The following is a 19,557-nucleotide window of genomic DNA, read 5'->3' as shown; positions in this document are numbered from 1 at the left end:
TTTTTTTGAAGCATATTTCTGAAAAAAGAATATCTGAGAAAATACTTTTGGCATATTTAGTTGACAATGGAAAAATGACAGATTTACAGAGTATTAATATTTGATTGACCATCCACTTTTCTGAAAAAATTATATATAATTTCTATTATACTTTTAATAAAAATTAGATCTTTAATGCTATTTTAATGCTGAATGGCTTTTTGGAAAAAAAATAAAAATAGAGTAATTTCTGGCTCATGGAAAAGTAACTTTTTCATGTTTCTTATGAAAAAGACATTCTCATGAAATGTGAGAATCATATTCCTATGGAAATACAACTTTTCCATATCTTTTCTTTGAAAACTTCAACCAAATAAGAGGCATCTTATTACTTTTCCGCTAACCACACTTTTTTCCCTTCCTTTTCAGCGAACCTCGTGCTTTTCAGGTCATGCATATATATTGTGAGGCGAATAGAGTTATTGATTTGATCATTTTATTTGTTGTCCAACATTGAGATCTTTTAAAGTCGGCATGATTTTGTTCCTCTACCATAGTATTTTTTTTTATTAATTTAGTTGGCTATGCTCATGCTAGTTTTTTTTTTTTTTTTTTTGGGTAAAAACGGCAGTTCATATAACTCTAACTTGAGTACATCCAGCCATATCAAAAGAAAGTAAAGATAACAACGGAGTGGGACTATCAGCTGCTGAAGTCCAAAGAAACTCTCCGGAATGCCTAGCTACGTAAGAGGCGACCCAGTCAGCAGCTCTGTTCGCCTCCCGATACACATGTGTAGCATGAAAATCACCCATCTCCTGAACCAGCCTCCTAGTCTCACGGATGAGTGGGTGACCATCACCGAACCTATCCACCCCCGGATGCTCATGCTAGTTTAGTGGCGGCAGACGGTAACAAAATAAATAAATAAATAACAAACAGCTGGTTCCAATGATAAACGAAAGCATTAAGCCTTTCGAACCCATAACGGTACGCGGTTAGAGCAAAAAATTGGTCGATCGACAGAACATGATGTTTTCTTCGGCAAAGACTACAGAAACGTTGCCTCTGTTCGTACTCGTTTGACCTCCCAGGTATCGCTCTTTTATTTCTCCTTCCTTCTTAGGAGTTCATGTGCTCCATTCTTCGTTCTCATTAAGCTAATATAGTTGGTTTGTTATATACTGTATTCTTTTTTCGACGCTTGGACTTCATGTTTGCAATTTGGCCGTCGCGAGCTGAGATCTTTTAGTCCCTCTTTCTTCCACCTTTTTTCCATACGTTCTTCTTAACTTGATTGAAGTTGATCTCTCGCCGTGATAGCATGATGCAGACATTATGTTCGATACCATGTCCAAGTGACTTTGTCTCATTCATATAAGGAGATTAATAGAGTCATGAGTGAGAAAAAGAAAGAAAGAGGTGTTTTTTTTATTACCGTGACTTAAAAAGTTGCGATTTCTGACGTGCTTGTCTTGTTACTTAGCTATAGTTTTTCTCTTTGATTTGAGATTTGTTCTTCCTTTGTGATTTGAATTTATGCTTTCCGGGTTTTCAGGTGTCCTAAGGTTGATCGATTTTCTTTTTCTGTATCAGAAGAAGAAGTTTGCAGGGGCTCTCCGGAGCCAAATGTCTCAGAGTCTGAAGGGATTGGAAATGGGTTGCCAGGCCAAGGCGGGACTTGTCCTCCCAGCAACAGGTGATCATGTTGAAGAAGTGGTTGATGCAATCAAGGTTGGGCAAGTTATTGCAGTGCTGACCAACACCCTGTATGGATTTGCTTGTGATGCATGGTAAGTGATTTTAGGTTTTCTTTCAACTTCTGTGACTTCAATTTCTTACTTCTTTATTTTCTTGGTATTGATATGTGAGGACACATGTGGACATATATTAATCCATATTGGCTATGCATTGGATAGATCTTGGGTACTTATTTAGGGCTAAGAGATTCAAATAATACCTTACGGCCAGTCTTATCTTGAGTTGTTACAATTAGAATCAGAGCGGATCTGGCCAATGGTCTGCGTGGACTAGGAGATACTGCAGCACAGGCCTATTAAGGTTGACCACAGGTTGATCGTGTTGTTTGTAATTAGATTGTGGTATTTATCATTGGATTTGAATGTATTTGAACCCTTAGCCTGGCAAAGAGAGAAGAGTATATGAGGATCCGTCCAAATGTATGTTTAGTCTCACATCAGCTATGCACCGGATAAATTTTGGATGCTTATACGAAGTTAAGGAATCCAAATAAAATTATCCGGCTTGCCTTTTTGGATGAGGTCATGGATTGTTACATGCTACTTTCGAAATCATGCATGAACCATTATCACGTCAACTTTATTGTCATTGCATTTTTTTTTGTTTCTTAACTAGTGTTTTGGAAGATTTTTCTGTCCTTTATTTTCGTTCATTTTCTTCCATTTTCCATTTTTGTGCCTCTATATTAATGGTGGTTTAAACATTTTGACATTGTTCACCAAATTTTTGTCTTTATGATATAATTAGATTCTGAATATATCACCTATGTCTTCATCTCTTGAACATTTCATAGAATAAGTGAACCTTTCTTTTCAACAACGAGGGGAAAGAACTACTTTCATTTGCAAATTGTACATCAAGATACATTACTAAGCACTATTTCTATACTAAAGTCAAGTTATATCCTTCCAGGAAACATTATCTGACTGTCCTCAAGTTGATTGCCATCCTATACACTCTGATGAAACAGAATCAGGGTCTTCTGTAAGCTCCAAAGAGGTTGGGCAACCAAGTCCCGTCGCCTTGCTTGAGCTACCATCAGAAGAGAAAGTCCAGTTTGGGATGTTTCAAGAGGGCCAGTGCAGAACTTAAGGGTAGTTGGGGAAAAAAATAAAGATATTGTATTTCATTCATTCCATAACAATCATTCTTTTGTTCACATGTTCTACCCTTTACAATTCACTTTCTTGTTGCAGAGCTCCAAATTCAGCTTCAATTTCTGCAGCTGGAGTCAGTTGATGCATATGCAAAGAGATCAGAGCTGCTCGTATCAGGTGATGTGGATATTAGAGGAGATTGTCACTCCCTTCAACAGGCAGGAGATACCCTACAAGAACTCAGGGATGAAGAGGACAGAGACTTCTAATACCTACTTGACTTTCTCATTGATTCTGGCATTCATGCTGCCAGGCAGGACAGGCTTTACAGTTCATGCTACTGTCCAGAATATCCAGTAGGCCCAGGCATGTTTAAAAAGCTTGAAAAGAAGTACAACAAGCTGGTGGCATGGTCAAGATCAGAGAAAAGGCTGTTTTTGATCTTATAAACAACATTCTTGCTGAGATCCTGGCCCCATGCATGGATCTGCACCCATGGGTGAAGTCCAACAGAAGGATCAGGCCCACATGGGGCTGTGAGGGGCTAGTTGAGAAGTTATGGCAGATATTGGTTAAACAGCGGAAAGAACTGGATGTAGGTAATCCGGAGGAGAAGGTCCTGGATTTTAAGTGGTTAGAATGAGGAGATGATGGCGATGTGGGAAGGGAGATTGAGAAAATGTTGAAGGAGGACCTTTTGGAAGAACTTGTTTCAGAGTTCATTAGGTTAGCTTTTGGAAGAAAATATATTTGGCAACTACATGCTCCTGTCTAGATGATCACCGCCCGAAATAGAAATAGGAAGTTTCATATATTCAGGAATGTCTTGTGGGCTTTGATCTGGCCATGTTCTGGTCTAATGGGTATCATCTACGGCCATCAAAGTTCAGAAGGTTGTTATAAGTCGTGTGTCATCATCTTCCGTTTGCTGAAGAGCTTAACCCCACTAGCAGGTGTTAATGCATCTTCTTCAGTACAATTACCAAAGAAAAGCACTTGTTACTTCTGGGTTTAGCATCGAACTGGTGAAGCATCGCATACCCATCTTATGCAGGTGGTGTGTGATTTAGCTGATAGCTGTCTTTGTTGGTCTGCCCTGATACCTCACACCAAAAGCAATTTTCAGCAGTGGTGAGAATTTTTGGTGGTTCAAGAGATGGATATGACTGTGAATGTGTGCCTCATTATGGTTGGTCTAAACACAATCATTCGGAGCCAAATATGAAATGCCTTAAATCCTAAGTCTCTGACTGTGGTATCTCACAATAGTGAAGCATGACAAAAGAAATGCATGGAGTAGTGAAATAAAAAATGAAATGATGAGGATGGAGAACTAGCAAGACAAAAGGAGCCCATATTGAAGAAAAAAATTGTATAATTTCGTTATTTTATGTCCAGCAATTTTAAGTTGGCTAAAGTTTGTCTGTTTTTGTCCCTGTGCAGTGGGCTAGGTAGCTTGAGTTTAATGTATCCGGATGCAGAACACTTGTGCTACATGAAATTAGCCTTGCTTTGAAATATAGTCTGCTTTCTTTTTTTTTATAATGCATAATGGTATCCATTTTTTGCTGTTAACCTAATTATAAATTGCTTGGAGATGTCCAAAGAGTTCTGATGACATTCCAAGAGATGTAGTGATGGTTACTGCTATCTTTCATCTGAGAACATTGCTCCAGTGATGCAGAAATCTTGCACAAAAAGCTCACACAGCTGACTCTCCTGTCACTCATATCAAGTACTGGGTGTGAGAGGAGGAATCATAGATTCACACATCAGCTTTATGATTATTTTTTTTTTTTGGTGCTATATTTTTGTGTTACTTCAGCCTCCATCTTCATGTAATGGTATAGAATTTTCTGTGTGCGCGCAATGGCGGCCAACAACAGCACCAGCTTTCTGAAGTCTCAAGAGATCCTCCTCATTGGTCTCATCATATGTCCACAATAACCACAAACAATTATAAAAACTCATGCAGAGTATTGACTAAACCAATTGTTCAGAAATAATCCAAATTTTACCAATAAAAAGATTGTGACAATTTGAAAAATAGGCTCTGGGACATGCTAGACTTTATATGTTAGCTTAACAATGGCAGGCCGTTGAGCATTTCACAATGATATCAAAAAAGAATGCATACCCACCAAGATCAGGAGAAGACCCGAGACTTCACTATTTGTGCTACCTGAGGATTTTTGACTTGGATGTCACGCAATGCCATCCTGGGTAGATGGAGTTGCTGCGTTGAGTGAACCTGAACTTCCTGTGTTTCTTATCAATGGAGCCTGGCTCCTCAGGTATAATAATCCAACATTGACTTCAAACAGATTTGGATGAAGCTTTGGGCCCAGCCCTACCTTATCTTTTCATCGAAAATTCTAAAATTATAGGCCATTATGCCCATTTTGATAGGGTTCATCTAGCCTCGTGGTTGAGCCACTGCACATGAATACCCTGTTAGATCCCAGGTAGGTGACTTGTTTGATATTCTCTAACTTTTTGAAAGAAACTTGGATTTTTCAACAAAAAATTTTCATCTGCCAAATATCATACGCAATTTCCATGCATTATTCAAAAATTATTCGACATCATGTGAAAGATGCGTTATCGCTTGATGTTGCTGTTTGTTGTTCATATTGTTGGTGATGTTGCTGCTAATGTTTGTTGCAATTGCTTCCGACATGTTTCTTTTCGTGTAATCAACAAATAAGTACATGAATGGTTTGACAACTATGCTTTTTATTTTAAATTTTCGCAATCTTTTGAATCCTGAATCTTTGATCAGTGTTGATCATATAGGAATGTTTAACTTATGAGTGTGGTTACAAGTCCATCCTACTTTTCTTGCAACCCAAAGGAAAGTGTAAGGACCACTATCTTCATATGAATCAAGACAACTAGAGCTTCTATTGGAAGTGTTGAAATCAATTAGACCAATAAGAGTTGCAAATGTGCTAATATGAAAGTCACAAATAATGAAAATTCATCTTTTAGCACATTGCCAATGTGCCTATGTGCTACTCATTAGATGCTCATTTTCAAGAAGTATTTAGTTCAACTCGAAGATACATCTCAAGCTAAAAGGTTGGCCGGCAAATCTCCTATATCTTTGGACGATGTGGCGCCGAAAAAGAAAGACAAAATCATCCATAAGAAGAGCATGGGATCAATTCATCATCGTGCTTTGTTGGCATATTTGGTTAAAAAGAAATACTCGAATTTTCCTAGGGAAGAAATGTTCCATCAATGCAACCTTCCACAAGATTCTTTGAACCTTCCAACACTGGCAAAATCTATCTAATGAGATAGGGAAGGAGAGTCTTCAGGTGCTACTGAGCTATCTTGCTCCTCTTATGTAAAATTTTGATGTTTGGTCTCTTGTAATCACTTCCTCCCCTCTTGTAAATATTTTCACTTATAAATAAACTAAGGGAAGTTGCCACTTCATTTTCCCCTCAAAAAAGTCCATCTTACTTTCCGCAAAGAAACCGTAAGGGGACCATTTTATTATGTACGTATAAAGTGTGCATATGTCCCATTGGGTCTATGTCAGAAATGTCTTTATGGTTTCTTAACATATTTAGTGAGATAATTGCTCTAAAGGTAAGCATATTATCAGATAGGATCTTCAAGAAAACCAAAGGGGGTTCATTCTCTAGAAAAAATAATCAAATAGAATATATTTTTGTCTGAGACTAATCTCACAAGCATGCTTGGATATCATCATGAGACACTAGCCACCCAATGAGGAAAAAGGCAGGCCTAATGCGTTTAATATATCACCAGCTGCCTATCATAAGAAATAAGATCAATATGGGACCAAGGGGATCCACCAGCACAGGCCTAGTGTCTTAATATTGAAGATGTTTTTGGACCCTACCAACCACATCAGGGACATTCTCTATGGAATTCATTAACATCCTGGGCATTCTTATTTGTCAAAAGGCAATACAAGCTTTGTCGCAAGAGATAAATATCTTAAAGCATTTCGTACTCCAATATCCAAATCCATGCTGACTTGGGCCTTCTTTGGTCTTCATCCAAGGGTGAACAGGTCCTGTCTAAAGACCTACCTTTTAATATTCTAGATTCGTCCTTCTACAAAGCTTTCTTCCAAGTGGCTGTTTTAATGAAAATTGGAACCCTCTCTAAATCACAGCTGAAGTTTAATCCCTTTAGGTAATTAGAGGTTTTTCTTTTGGAGAGAAAGGTGAGTAGGAGGTTAGTTTTTTTATCTTCTAATGGCTGTGCTTCATGTTTTCTTGTTCTTGAAGACTAGAATACATGATGTTAGGTGATCAAAGTGGAAGAGACTACTTGTCGAACTGACAGCCTTTGAAACAAGAGGCAGGAAGAAGGGAGAGGGATAGAAAGGTCCAAGGTGGTGGCTTGCTGTAGTTGCCTATATAAAAAGATTTAAAGAACCTTTATATTTTCCAATTAAATAAATTGTCCTGTAAGAGTGATCTAGGTTATTTCTCTCGATCAGAATGAAGTGAACTAGATAAATAAACTTAGGATGTTTATTTCGAAGACTTATGGATCGCTTCAAAGCATGATTCAGCTGAAACAGTGGTTCACTTTGGTAGAATAATTTGTTTCTAAAAGCCGTTCCTTTTCGCAGTGGCACTGTTTAATTAGTAACTATTTGTTTCTCAAAAGTTTCAACTATTACAAACCCCACCATAATGACAAAAATTGATTTCCAGAGTGCTTGCAGCCCATTCCGAGCATGCTGAAGATTCTGGAGAACGTCTCATTTACTCAACCTTCCAACCTTTATATGCTCTCTCCCTGGCCTACTGACAAACTCAAATCCAAAAGTTAGCAGTCCATGCATAATTAACAAGCCAAAAGACTAGTTGATATCTTTTCAAGTCAGTTCTAGACCTTGCCTTTAATCGCCCGCCGATCATCGGTAAAAGAATTAGCAAGGTTACATCTCGGAAAGCTCGCAGTCAGAGAGAAGAATGTTCTTAATAAACAACTGAGTGCTTCAAGAATGTAGTGCAGCACCTGCCATCAAATGGATGGCTGTAGCAAGCATTGAGGAATCCTAAGAAAGAAAAGGAAAAGAGAGATGAAGATGAATGGATATCTTTGTACAGGTGGCTACATAGAGGGAGGGGTTCCATGATCCATCCATGGAAGCTACACGAGTGTGATGGCTCACCTAGTGCGGAATCTTGTGATGGAGACTTGCTACCGGTGCCAAGGCGTATAAAGGAAGGGAAAAAGAAGTTGGAAGAAGCATCAGATGCTATCCAGTTTATGGACGGCAGTGTGAGAAATAATGGAGAGGAAAAGCAGCCTACCGTCTCTCCTCCTTTCTAGACTATAGTCCATAGCTGCATGTAGAAGAATTCTTCCTCCCATTCCCTGCTATTTTTCTAAAATACTACTGAGTGAGAATTTAATGATCATGTTGTTTTCCGACAAATTATTCTCTCTTTTTATAGAGAACCAGATCAAAAGTACTTGTGGATGAAAAATTGATAAAAGATACTGTCTGATCGTATGTTGCCAGATAAACAATTCAGTAAAATTACATGCTGTAAAATAAAAGAATACTGGTGTGCCATGTCGATTTGTTTTTTTCGTGAGAGATGGAGATGTTTGTGTAACAAAAATTTGTCACTAATATATACACAATTACATGTGTATGCAAGTCAGAAAACAAGCATGGAAGAGGTCGAAGCTACCGCTAAATAAATAATAAGTTGATTGACTTATGTAAAAATCACAAATAACTGATTAAAACTATATGAACATGATGAGAGTTTTTTCATGTCCAAAATTACCATACTTCTGGTGCATCTCTCTCTCTCTCTCTCTCTCTCTCTCTCTGAGTTTCTGAATCCTTACCTTGGCCCCATTTCCAATAGGTAGGTGATCATTCACTTCCATGATGCAGGCTACCCTGTCTCCTTTGTTCTGTTTCCTGCTATATTTTTTGGGTAAACAACCTTTTTTTTTTTTCTGGATCAAAGTTTTCTTTTGTTCATGGTCCACATGCATGCACGGGAAGGGATTACTACATAATGTCATGTCAGGTGTTTATAACAAGCTGGTATTTATATAATATCATGCATCCTATAAGCAAATAAAAGTTGACAGGTTGCTGTGGATTGGCAGTCGTTATCAAGCTCACATGACAATCCGAAATTCTTGACCATCCAATGAGGTTTTCTTAGTTAAACATAGACTTAATTTCCTCAAAAACAGTAACACCTTGATGTGATTCACACTAACCCATGATGAATCTAGGCACCAAAAAGACTAGTTTTAGCTTTAGGCCCAGGTTTTTGGGTAGTTGAGGTCAGGTTCAAGGCCACGTTCGCTTAGATTAGCTCCAACTCTAGAACTATTTGTCATGATGAAGTAGTAATATGACATTGATTAAGTGGTATTTAATTCAAAAGGTGCATTTTGATATATCTCAAAGGCGGTTAGCTAAGATATTAAACTATCGAAGGATATGGCCAATGCCATCCATATCGAATCTGATGATCCTTCTGAATCAATATTTATTGGAATTAACATACCTGCTTATAACAGAATAAATATTTTTGTGAAGTAGTCAGCCTTAACTGGCATTTCAAACCATGGTCGGTCTACCTAAGTTAAAAACAAAGCATCTGTCAAATATTAAATACATTGGTAATGGCAATTTTCTGCACAGCAACTGATAGCAAAACAATGTTATATATCTTGGAAATATTTCATATATATTAATTAAAAAAAGAACTATGAAGGAAGTGTCTCACTTCCTCCATCTTACATCTCAAAAAAAACAAAAGATAGAAAACTAGCAAGCTCAATGTGAGAGAAGTGAGACCATGGTAGTAAAGCAGTGCACGCCCCCTTCTGAACTATACATATATATATTAATTTATCCCTTGGATTTTGCTCTGCTATAAGCCTGAAATCACGTGAAGCCAGGCCTTGTATCATGTGGAACAAAGAACCGGTGATTATTTATTGAAGCCACTGCTGGGAAAAGTCAGATCTTGCCAGCTTGCTGAGAAGAGCTCTGCTCTGTAGTCTGTAATTAGCTGTTAAGCGGTCTCCACAGAATTATCTAATTCAAAACAGAGAGTTAATCACAGTTTAATCTCTTTAAAGTCGCAGGCAAAGAGATCCCTTGGTTTGCAGTATCCACAGACCCCAAGCAACACTCTGATCTCATCGAGGGACCACAGAATTGATGGCTCCATTAATGAGGGGATGCCATTGTGATGATCTGATGAACAAGATCGGGGAATTATTCCTTCGAATCATAAGAAAAGTTCGAGACAAAAGACCGCAAAATTTTATTCTTCAGCCTTGGGCTAATCCTACCCCATTTGCTGTATTTTGCAGACCTCAATTATTTCAAAATAAAGAACAGTTCAAGCAACGGTCCCTGGAAGAACAACTTCGATGAATATTGTAACAAAAAAAGGACAGTCACAAGAGAGTTTCGCAACGATAAGACGAATGCTCTCTAAAATATACTTAAAACCAAGATTTTGGAATTTGGTCGAAGTATAAAAAAATCAGAGGAAGAGTAAAGTAGTAGGTTTTGCATCAATGTAGGCTAGAAATAGATGATGGTGTGTATGGCCTAACCAACCTATTCGATTAACAATATTCAATAATGGTGCAAGAAATACTAGAGAAGGAAGAGAGGTAGGTCTAGATCGAGGAAGAAAGTCATTAAAGTTGGCATAAAATGAGAAGCAGTTGATGTTAACATCCATGATTTGGGGATAATGAGATCGATGACAACATGTTGAGGTCGCAATTATAGCGGCAGCATGGCCGAAAGAAGATGATTATATTATCTTAAGCTTACTATACTGAGGTCAATGTTAGCCTTTAATGATCACTCTTATCCAACCCAATTCAGGTGGAGCTTCTTTTGTGGGACAAGCTCACAACCCCCCTCATGTTATTACTCTTTCCACACTTGCTGTTCTCCACTCATAATAACACAATCAGAAATTCATCATTAAATCCGACTCTTAGAATGTATAAAGTATTTTTCTGATTTTAGTTTTTCAGTATGACAAGTGCTTTGTTTTTCAACTCCTTTTCAACTTGGACAGCGAACATTGTTGTAGTTAGCTTAGTCTCACCTAGTGTCTGCAGACTCCCCTTTCTCACCACCTCTCTCTTTCTGCAAGCTTATAAGCACATCAAAGTAAGCTCACTTAAGAAGTCTCTCTCTCTCTCTCTCTCTCTTCCCCTCCCTCCCCCTCCCCCTACCACAACTAATGCTAGTTCGCGTTAAGCCATGGCTCCTTTGCTCTTCAAGGAAATGAAAGGAGTTAGCTTCTCTTGTGCATCCCCGGCATCCGCCGCGGTATGCACAAGCATAGACCGCCGGTCCATGGTCCGGCCAAGCATTGGGAGAGCGCTTGATCGCCACTCGCCTCATATACGAGACTCGCGGAGAGCAAAAGCTATGCTTAATCCAATGTCTCAGGCCCCCTCTAAGTCCAAATCCTACAAGCAGAAGAGCAGGAAGAGCTCAGACAAACAAGTTGAACTAATTAGCCCTGCAGGTTCTTCTCGGTATCTGCTAAATGATACTCCCTTCTTGGACGTGTTTCCTGATTTGGAGGACCCAGTTCCTCCTCTTCTCCCAGTAGAACCGGCAAGGCTTCTGACTTCCAAGGGAGAGGAGTCAGCTGCTGCAAGGCTGCCTTCTTCCAAGAGAGATGATTCAGCTGGTTCGTGGCCATCTTCTTTCAAGACGGATGATTCAACTTTTGTGAGGCCATCTTCTTCTAAGGTTGATGATTACTCTGTCGTCTTAAGGCCATCTTCTTTTATGGGAGATGATTCAGATGTTTTCAGGCCATCTTCTTTTAAGGCAGATGAGTCAGCTGTTTTCAGGCCACCTTCTTTTAAGGCAGATGATGCAGCTGTTTCAAGGCCATCTGCTATTAGGGGGGACGAGTCAGCTGTTTTAACACCCTCTTCTACTAGACCACAAGATCAGGTTTGAATTGAAGTATTTCTTCCTTTTTCTCAATGTTGCTGTTGCTGTTGTTGCTGCTGCTGTATCTTGTTAAGAGTTAAAATGTTTTAACTTTGGTTATCTTCTTAGGTTGTGGTATTGCGGGTATCTTTGCATTGCAAGGGTTGTGAAGGGAAAGTAAGGAAGCACATCTCCAAGATGGCAGGTGAGATTTCTTAAGCTATTTGAGCCGAGCCATGGTTTGATCAATTGAAGACTTCTAATTCATCTCATTTTACCTTTCTGAATAACTTGGAGATCTCCCTCTTGTGGTTTAATTTGCTAATTACTTATCTTCGAGCAGGCGTGACATCCTTCAACATCGACTTTGCCACGAAGAAGGTGACGGTGATCGGAGATGTCACGCCACTGGGTGTTCTGAACAGCATCTCGAAGGTGAAGAATGCGCAATTCTGGCCATCACCATCACGATCATCAGCTTCGCCTTAAACCAGATTAGCATTTCTTAGGAGCTTGTAAATTATATAAGATGTTTGGAAAGGAGGAATATATGCAGTGCATCATATGCTGCGTGGGCCACCAGCAAGGAAGTTCGACGTCGGTGCATCAGAAAAGAGGAGACTAGCTTTGGTTCTTCTCTTCATCATTTTCCTGTAAGGTGGCCTAATTAGCCTTCTCCTTTTCTTCCTATCTTTTTCTTCTGAAATCCATGTTGAGCTGTGTAGTCTTCTTGGGTGGTGCACTTTGTACTAGAAGTGAGTGCTGGTCTGGGCATTTGTACTATAAATAAATAAAATCCTATCTCCTTCAGGTGAGCTTTGATATTTTCCTTATATTAAAGATTTAATTAAAAAAAACATACCTATACTTGAATCAGTGCCTTTAGAAGGCATATCTAAAAATGATCATGGACAAATAGAATGAACAAAGGTGGTTTGCAAGCAGTGAAGGAACCATATATTAAAGCTGCATTAACTCTTGTTTGCTGAGGTGAGGTTGCCACACAAGTAAGTTTGGATCCTTAATGACTTGAATATCCCTTTTTCTCCCTTCTCACATTATGAGTTCTATCATACTGGAGAGAATCAATACATCGCCCCAAAGCAATTATTCGCTATGTGTATGAGTGGATTGAGAAGGATTAGGAGTAAGATGTGCGACCGTTGTTGCAGTACAAATGTTGCTACCTTAGCTGGATGACATGGACGTCTGAATTTGCTGAACTAGATGGCAAATTTGGGCACCTTTAATCTATGTCAAAAAAAAAAAAATGCTGCGTTTAATTTGAGTACTATATCCCTTTACATAAATATACTTGGGCACTCATGAAAATTTAGAGATCAACAGGTGCTCCATCCTTTACATAAATATACTATTTCCTGACTTTCTAAAAGGCTTCCATTTCCACCACCCATACCACTTCTGAAATCGGGCAAGGTGCTCCATCCTTGCCTTCTCTTTTCCCAGCGTCAATCAACAGGTCTTGTAGCTGAGACTTTACAGGATACCAGATGCTGGAATTCCGGCTTACAGCAGCTTTCACTAAGATTTCACTCTTCTAAAGCTATAGATAGGACAGAGGCCATTGAATCATCTTCCTTACTTCTCACTCCACTGCTCTACAAGTTTACTAACTACGATTTGTAACAGTTATTATCTCTTCAACCCAATAACAATCTATAATTTGTTTATGAGTTATGAAACTTTTAGAGCATTGTTACCTGTTTCAATCAATGGCTAACATGCATGCCAAAGAGCCATCAGGCCATAGTTTGGGAAAGGGTGGAAGAGATTTTATGGGGGAAAGTGGATGTTAATTTGATCGACCTGACGAGCAAAGTTACCTCTTCACTTGGGAAATGAAAGGACCTCAGCTCCTCACGGCATCAACAAAAACATACTTGGGAAATTACAAACTTTAGACCTTAGGCATCTGTTCCTTCCTTAACCCATTCAGCTTCCTCGTCTCTTTTTTTTTTTTGATGTGGACTCTCTGACCGTAAGAACCCATGCGGACGTGTGTTTAGTCCTACATCAGTTATTCATCAAGAAAATTTTGGGTACTTATACAGAACCAAAGAACACAACAAATACCTTCTGGCTAGCTTTTTTTAGCGAGGTTCTGAGTTGTTACAAATAATATCAGAATGAACTCGGCCCATAGCCTATATAGATTAGATGACACTGCAGTATGTGTTCATGGAGGTTGACTACGAGCCGATCGTGGTGGTTGTGATAGATTTGAATGGATTGAAACCCTTAGTTTGACAAGGACGTATATCAGGGCTTGAACGGAAAAAGGATTTAGGGAACTGTACGGGCGTTTGTTTAGTCTTACATCGGTTATTCATCGAGAAAATCTTACGTATTTATACAGAACTAAAGAATCAAAAAAAAAAAAAAAACCTTTTGGTTAGTCATTTTGGGTGAGATCTTGAGTTGTTTCAAAACTATATATATATATATAACAAATTTCATAATTTATCCTGTCATATTTTTTAAAATTTATTTTACAAGAATAATATAATACATAACAGATTTTAAAACAAATACTACTGTAATAACATGCCCGACCCGTTTAATTAAGTATAAAACAGAGATCACATTCAAAGTTAATAAAATAATTATAACTTTACCAAAGGTCAGAAAACATACTTTGAAGTATCAGATTCTAGATTGTGACAGATGACATTGTTCATATGATCCAATAAAACAAATTGATCATCAGAGTGTCCAAAGGACCTTTACTTTTCCAAAGCAATATACAATCCCATCACCATCTCTCCATTTTAGAAAGTGCCATATAATAGTTGCTTGAAGCTTGCTTATATTGCTATACATCATCATCAAACAAACAAAATTCCGCCTACAAAACCACATCAAATGTAGGTGCCCACCATTTCCATGAATCATAACCATCCGACCACCATCACATATGCTGGACCTCTATTTATTAGGCATCTTCTTAGCTTGCATCTCCGGAATATGTTCATCATGCTTTGATTTTTGCTTCATTTCAGATCTTGTATCTCCTAGAGGTGTCCTCTCATCTAGCCAGGCCACAATGTCGGAAAACACAAGTTCAATATTTTCAAGTGGTTCACCAGAGGTGAGAGCATGCCACATTCCAGGGTATAGCTTGAATGTTTTATCCTTGCTTGAGGCTGATTCGTAGAGCAATTTGCTCACCGATGGGTCGGTCACGACATCGTCTCCACCATGCACAACCAAGAATGGCAGCGAAACCTATCAACATAGAGATGTTGCAGGTAGTAACATGAAATTGAAGTTCAGATGGTGAAATAATGACCACAAATGGACTCATCTTCAGATTTGCAATGACTTACAATCAAAGCCTTTGACTAGTCCTAATCATCTCCATGCATACAATTTCATGATGACCATACAATAAGGGAACTTTCTTATCGAATGATCGCGGCGTATGTCATTGATTAAGCAAGAAAACCTCATCGGTAGATGTAAATAGTAAAACATCACTTTTTTAATGAGACTAATTGCAAAAATTAGTCTTCCTTCAAAGAAAATTATAAAGTTGGTCTACTCTTGTAAGTATTTGTTGTCGCACTATTATTTGTCATAGATCAAGAGAGTCATGAAGGAGCTAAATACAAGGATAAGAAGCTACATGGACTATTATGCGCACAAAAGCAAAGCAAATAAATTTTGATGCCGAAAAACCCCATTCATACTTATATTGCAGAAACATGTGCATACGTGGCTTAAGCCTTATTAATTCCCATCAGCCTATTGAGCCAAAACATTATGCTGACACAATGAAATTTAATGAAGCTGGTCAGACATCAATCCTTAGGGAAGGAAAATGAGCTAATTAAGCCTAAAGAAAAAGGAATAAATAAGTAATTGAGCAAAGATTATGTTGATCAGAAGAAAGATATTACCTGGTTTAGGTTCTTTTCAATGTCTAAGCTGACCATGAGAAGCTCATAGGCGGTCTTCAAGCGGGGTTTTCCCTTGTAGCAGTAAGGATTAGAGCGAATCTACCAAATTAACATGATTCATTCATGAACAATTAGCAACTACTCATTGTAAAAAAAAATGAGATAAAAGTTCCAAAAGAATGATATGTTGTGGATCTCCAAGTGTGTTTACCTCCTCTCTTTTTTCAAGATTTTTGAAGGCAGCATCAATAATATCCTGCGTGGGGACTACTTTCCACGTCGGTATGATGTTGCACAACTTCTTCAAAATACTGACTACGATCGGTCGAGGCTTCATCTTATCAGCAATCTAGAATAAAATAATAAATTAAGAAACTAACCAAATAAACAATTCTAATTAGTTATCGTTTATATTTTTTATGTAAAAATTAAAATAAATCACTTTGCAATGGTGTCGGACTCAAGGGCCTATCATCTTAGAGACCATTGCAACATCTTGACATAGTATCATTTATATCATAGTATGCTATACCAGCCTGAATCGGACGGTACAAAACATAACATATCGTACCAATTTAGTATCGATATCCGGTACAGATGACGTACCGAGCATTGGTACGACAAAAAAATTTTATAATACACCATACTAATATTGTCTTAGTATGGCATCTGTATCATTTAAATTTTTTTATGTAAAAATTAAAATAAATCACTTTGCAATGGTGTCAGACTTAAGGGCCTATCATCTTAGACACCATCGCAACATCTTGACGCAGTATCATTTATATCATAGTATGGTATACCGGCCTGAATCGGACGGTACAAAGCATACAATACCGTACCAATTTAGTATCTAATACAGATGACGTACTAAGCATCGGTATGCCAAAAAAAATTTATAACACACCATACCGATATTGTCCTAGTATGGCATCTGTATAAGGTCCAGTACCGAGATAGCGAATATTGATTTATATTAAGACATGATACTTAGCTATATATACTGTGTTCGACCAGAAAAAAAATAAAAAATAAAGCAATATATTCTAAGCTTCGTGAGAAGGTGAGGGAAAGAAAAAGATTTAAAAAAAAAAAGAAGGATGGAAGACCGAAGACCTTGCACATGGGAGCAACCAAAATGGCACCATTCCAATAGGTTGGCTCTTTCCTGTGGAGGAGAAGGACCACTGCTCCTCCCATGGACTCGCCAAGAAGAAACCTTTGCTTCTTCTTGTTCTCCTGCCTCTCTGAAAAATTTCAAAGAAATGGAAGATTATAACCTCAAGAAAACTGGATATAAACATGCATGACCTCATGATCTTAAAAGAGACAACACCACTTGGTAGCCAAAAAAAAAAGGAGTTCATACCACAAACGCTCATAAAATAGTTGGAGCAACTGTCGACGAGTGCATTAAAGCTTGGTATGTATCCTTGCAATCCAGAAGATTTCCCATGACCTTCGTAGTCTAGTCCATAAACTGCATAACCTGCCTTTGCCAGGCGAGTTCCAGTATCTATTTCATGAAAAATTAATACTCCATTACGAATTATATTCACTTTAAATTTTATATGAAAAAAGAGCATAACATCTGTATTTAGATTCAAAAATGTAGAAGAGAAGCATAACATATCTAGATTCGGTGCATGATTACCTCTCATAGATATGCTGCACTCCATTCCATATCCTAGCAAATTCCACCCACGAAACCAAAACATATAGATTTAGAAAGGTGACAGATCAACAAGGTTTTGATTACATACATGAAACCGAAACTTATGAATTTATATACCGTGGCATAAAAAGATCAAGGCTTTCGGGTTTCTGTTCTCCGGCAGCCATCTGCATGCAAAGAGCTTCAATCCATGGGGATTCGTTATAAATTCCTGAAATCACATGCACATAGAAAAAGTAAAGAAAATAGAAATTATAAATAACACCCCGAGATAATCACCTAGATGTTACTCAAAAAATTTAAGACTCTGATAGCTAAAGGCTAACCTCTTCATATCCGATATTCTCGTTGTCCTGAGCCTGCAAAAATTTATAATAGCATGTTTTTTTAAATTAAAAAAGGAGAACCGTGCACAATATTCAAGCAGCAGGGAAGGAGGAAGAGAGACAGAGAGAGAGGAGGGTGCTGTGTTAGCATAAGCGAACGTACCATGAGAAGAAAGAGTAGACAAGAATATGGAATTTTTTGGTGGAGACGAAAAGGAGAAGGGAGTGTGGAGGATTTATGGGGAGAGATTGCAACCAAGAAGTAATGGGATTTAGTTCTTATTCCTTGTCCCTTTAAATAATGAGATGAGATGAATGCATCTGTGGTTTTAAATCTGTGGTCGTCATAGGTATATGAGCGCGCAGGTTGAATCTCGAGTTAACCAGACTCAAGCCAGGCAACTAACCAATTCTACCCCTTTCATCGCTCAATTTCATCTAAAACCAAATTTAGCTCAAATTTCTTCGAATTTAACTCAACCCTTGCTCAAAACAAGCTGGCATATCCCTAGTTTAATCTGATCTAATCGGATTAACTTCTGCCTGTCTAGATTTTTATCTAAGTGATGCTTGGATAAAAATGAATTGAAGTGGATATGTTGCACTCGTGTCCAATTGCCATGATTTCAAGATTGGTTGGTCGTGTCCCGTTCCATCCTGCTTGTTTTGAGCCCAATGCTGGTGACCAGTCATTTGAATGCCCATATATTTTGACTTTTTTGGATCAAACGTTTGGACTTGTACGAGGATCTGGCTGGGGTGAGGTGAATCTAGTCAAAGCGACAGCCCAATCCCAGCACCGACGCGGCTCTCCTAAACTGCACGGCTCTTTCTATTCTTTCTTATGCACGGCTCTCCTAAACTTATGCACGGCTCTTTCTATTCTTGCTTATGCATAAATGTCTATACACATTCATTTATTTATCTATTTTTGAGAGCAACAGTCAGTGAGAATATAATATCATCCACCAATTCTAGTTGAACCGAAAAATAACATTCAAACTTAAAACCTCTTCTTCTTATGTGAAGGACGAGCAAGACCAGCCAAATTATGTTCGTCTCATTTGGTTCACGAAAAAAGAAGGATGAAAAATGTGGTCAACAAAAAAGTAATAAGACATGTTTTGTTTGGTTGGAGTTTTTAAAGAAGAGAGATAGAAAAGTTGTATTCCCATAAAAATATGATTCCCATATTTCAGGAAAAAGTATTTCTCATTAAAAACATGAGAAAATACTTTCCTATGAGGTGAAAATCATTTCATCTTTATTTTTTTTCAAAAAGATCCTTCAGCATTAAAGAGGCATTAAAAACCTAATTTTTATTAAAGGTATAATAGAAATTACACATAACTTTTCTAGAAAAGTGGTCAACCAAATATAAGTACTCTGAAAACCTGTCACTTTTTCATGTTTAACCAAACATGCCAAAAATACATTCCCAGGCATTTTCTTTCTAGAAATCTTATTCACAGGAATCATATTCCTAGGAGAAAAAATACTTCCCGCAAATCAAATGAGCCCTAAATACCGAACGCGTTTCTTTACAACCAAAACCCCGAAGCAAATTCTTCACTCTTGAATCCTTTAGAGGCAGTAAAGCATTGACAGACACATAAATGATTGTGGTTGTTTTCACATTTGTCAATTTACTTCGCCAAACCGCACCACCGTATTTTTTTTTTTTTTTGCTAGAACGGATGGACCATACCTGACGGGTACAGATACACCCAATAAAGTCAAAAAATAGGATACCTCAAAGTGCCAAGATTACATAAGCAGCCATCCAATCCACAGCTCTATTGGCTTCGCGCCACCATGTATTTAGTGTTTTCCA

The 19,557-nt window shown here is 38.1% G+C and overlaps 2 protein-coding genes and 1 long non-coding RNA gene across 3 annotated transcripts; 2 read left to right on the top strand and 1 right to left on the bottom strand.

Annotated features, from left to right (window-relative positions):
- Positions 1-900: 900 nt before the first annotated feature.
- On the top strand, positions 901-4,391 carry LOC103697796 (uncharacterized). The gene is made up of 4 exons (XR_001878908.4): positions 901-1,073; positions 1,576-1,772; positions 2,653-2,834; positions 2,937-4,391. It is a non-coding gene; the product is annotated as an uncharacterized LOC103697796 (long non-coding RNA).
- Positions 4,392-10,446: 6,055 nt separating this feature from the next.
- On the top strand, positions 10,447-12,626 carry LOC103696454 (uncharacterized). Its single transcript, XM_008778095.5, has 3 exons — positions 10,447-11,823; positions 11,932-12,007; positions 12,146-12,626. The coding sequence occupies exons 1-3, from the start codon at positions 11,113-11,115 to the stop codon at positions 12,289-12,291; spliced, it is 933 nt and encodes a 310-aa protein (XP_008776317.3). The 5' UTR covers positions 10,447-11,112; the 3' UTR covers positions 12,292-12,626.
- A 1,818-nt stretch (positions 12,627-14,444) lies between these two features.
- LOC103696446 (caffeoylshikimate esterase-like) lies at positions 14,445-18,021 on the bottom strand. Its single transcript, XM_008778082.4, has 9 exons — positions 17,887-18,021; positions 17,724-17,756; positions 17,515-17,608; positions 17,377-17,409; positions 17,092-17,238; positions 16,839-16,969; positions 15,934-16,071; positions 15,723-15,821; positions 14,445-15,048 (listed from the first exon to the last, which is right to left on the bottom strand). Exons 1-9 carry the CDS (start codon positions 17,887-17,889, stop codon positions 14,749-14,751), a joined length of 978 nt encoding a protein of 325 aa, XP_008776304.3. The 5' UTR covers positions 17,890-18,021; the 3' UTR covers positions 14,445-14,748.
- Between the last annotated feature and the right edge of the window lie 1,536 nt (positions 18,022-19,557).

This window comes from Phoenix dactylifera, chromosome 14 (assembly GCF_051530095.1).
Source record: "Phoenix dactylifera cultivar Ajwa chromosome 14, Ajwa_hap1_PhDact_Kaust_v1.1, whole genome shotgun sequence".
Taxonomy (NCBI): Eukaryota; Viridiplantae; Streptophyta; class Magnoliopsida; order Arecales; family Arecaceae; genus Phoenix; species Phoenix dactylifera.
The sequence above is the reverse complement of the archived record's forward strand: the minus strand, read 5'-3'. Positions and strand labels throughout refer to the sequence as shown.

Excerpts from the sequence above, each read along its gene's own strand:
- LOC103696454 (XM_008778095.5), top strand. The coding sequence starts at position 11,113 with ATGGCTCCTTTGCTCTTCAAGGAAATGAAAGGAGTTAGCTTCTCTTGT. Across the intron at positions 11,824-11,931 it reads CTACTAGACCACAAGATCAG|GTTGTGGTATTGCGGGTATC; the intron begins GTTTGAATTGAA and ends TTATCTTCTTAG. Across the intron at positions 12,008-12,145 it reads GCACATCTCCAAGATGGCAG|GCGTGACATCCTTCAACATC; the intron begins GTGAGATTTCTT and ends ATCTTCGAGCAG.
- LOC103696446 (XM_008778082.4), bottom strand. Across the intron at positions 17,239-17,376 it reads GTGCAGCATATCTATGAGAG|ATACTGGAACTCGCCTGGCA; the intron begins GTAATCATGCAC and ends TTCATGAAATAG. Across the intron at positions 16,072-16,838 it reads TGGTTGCTCCCATGTGCAAG|ATTGCTGATAAGATGAAGCC; the intron begins GTCTTCGGTCTT and ends ATTTTATTCTAG.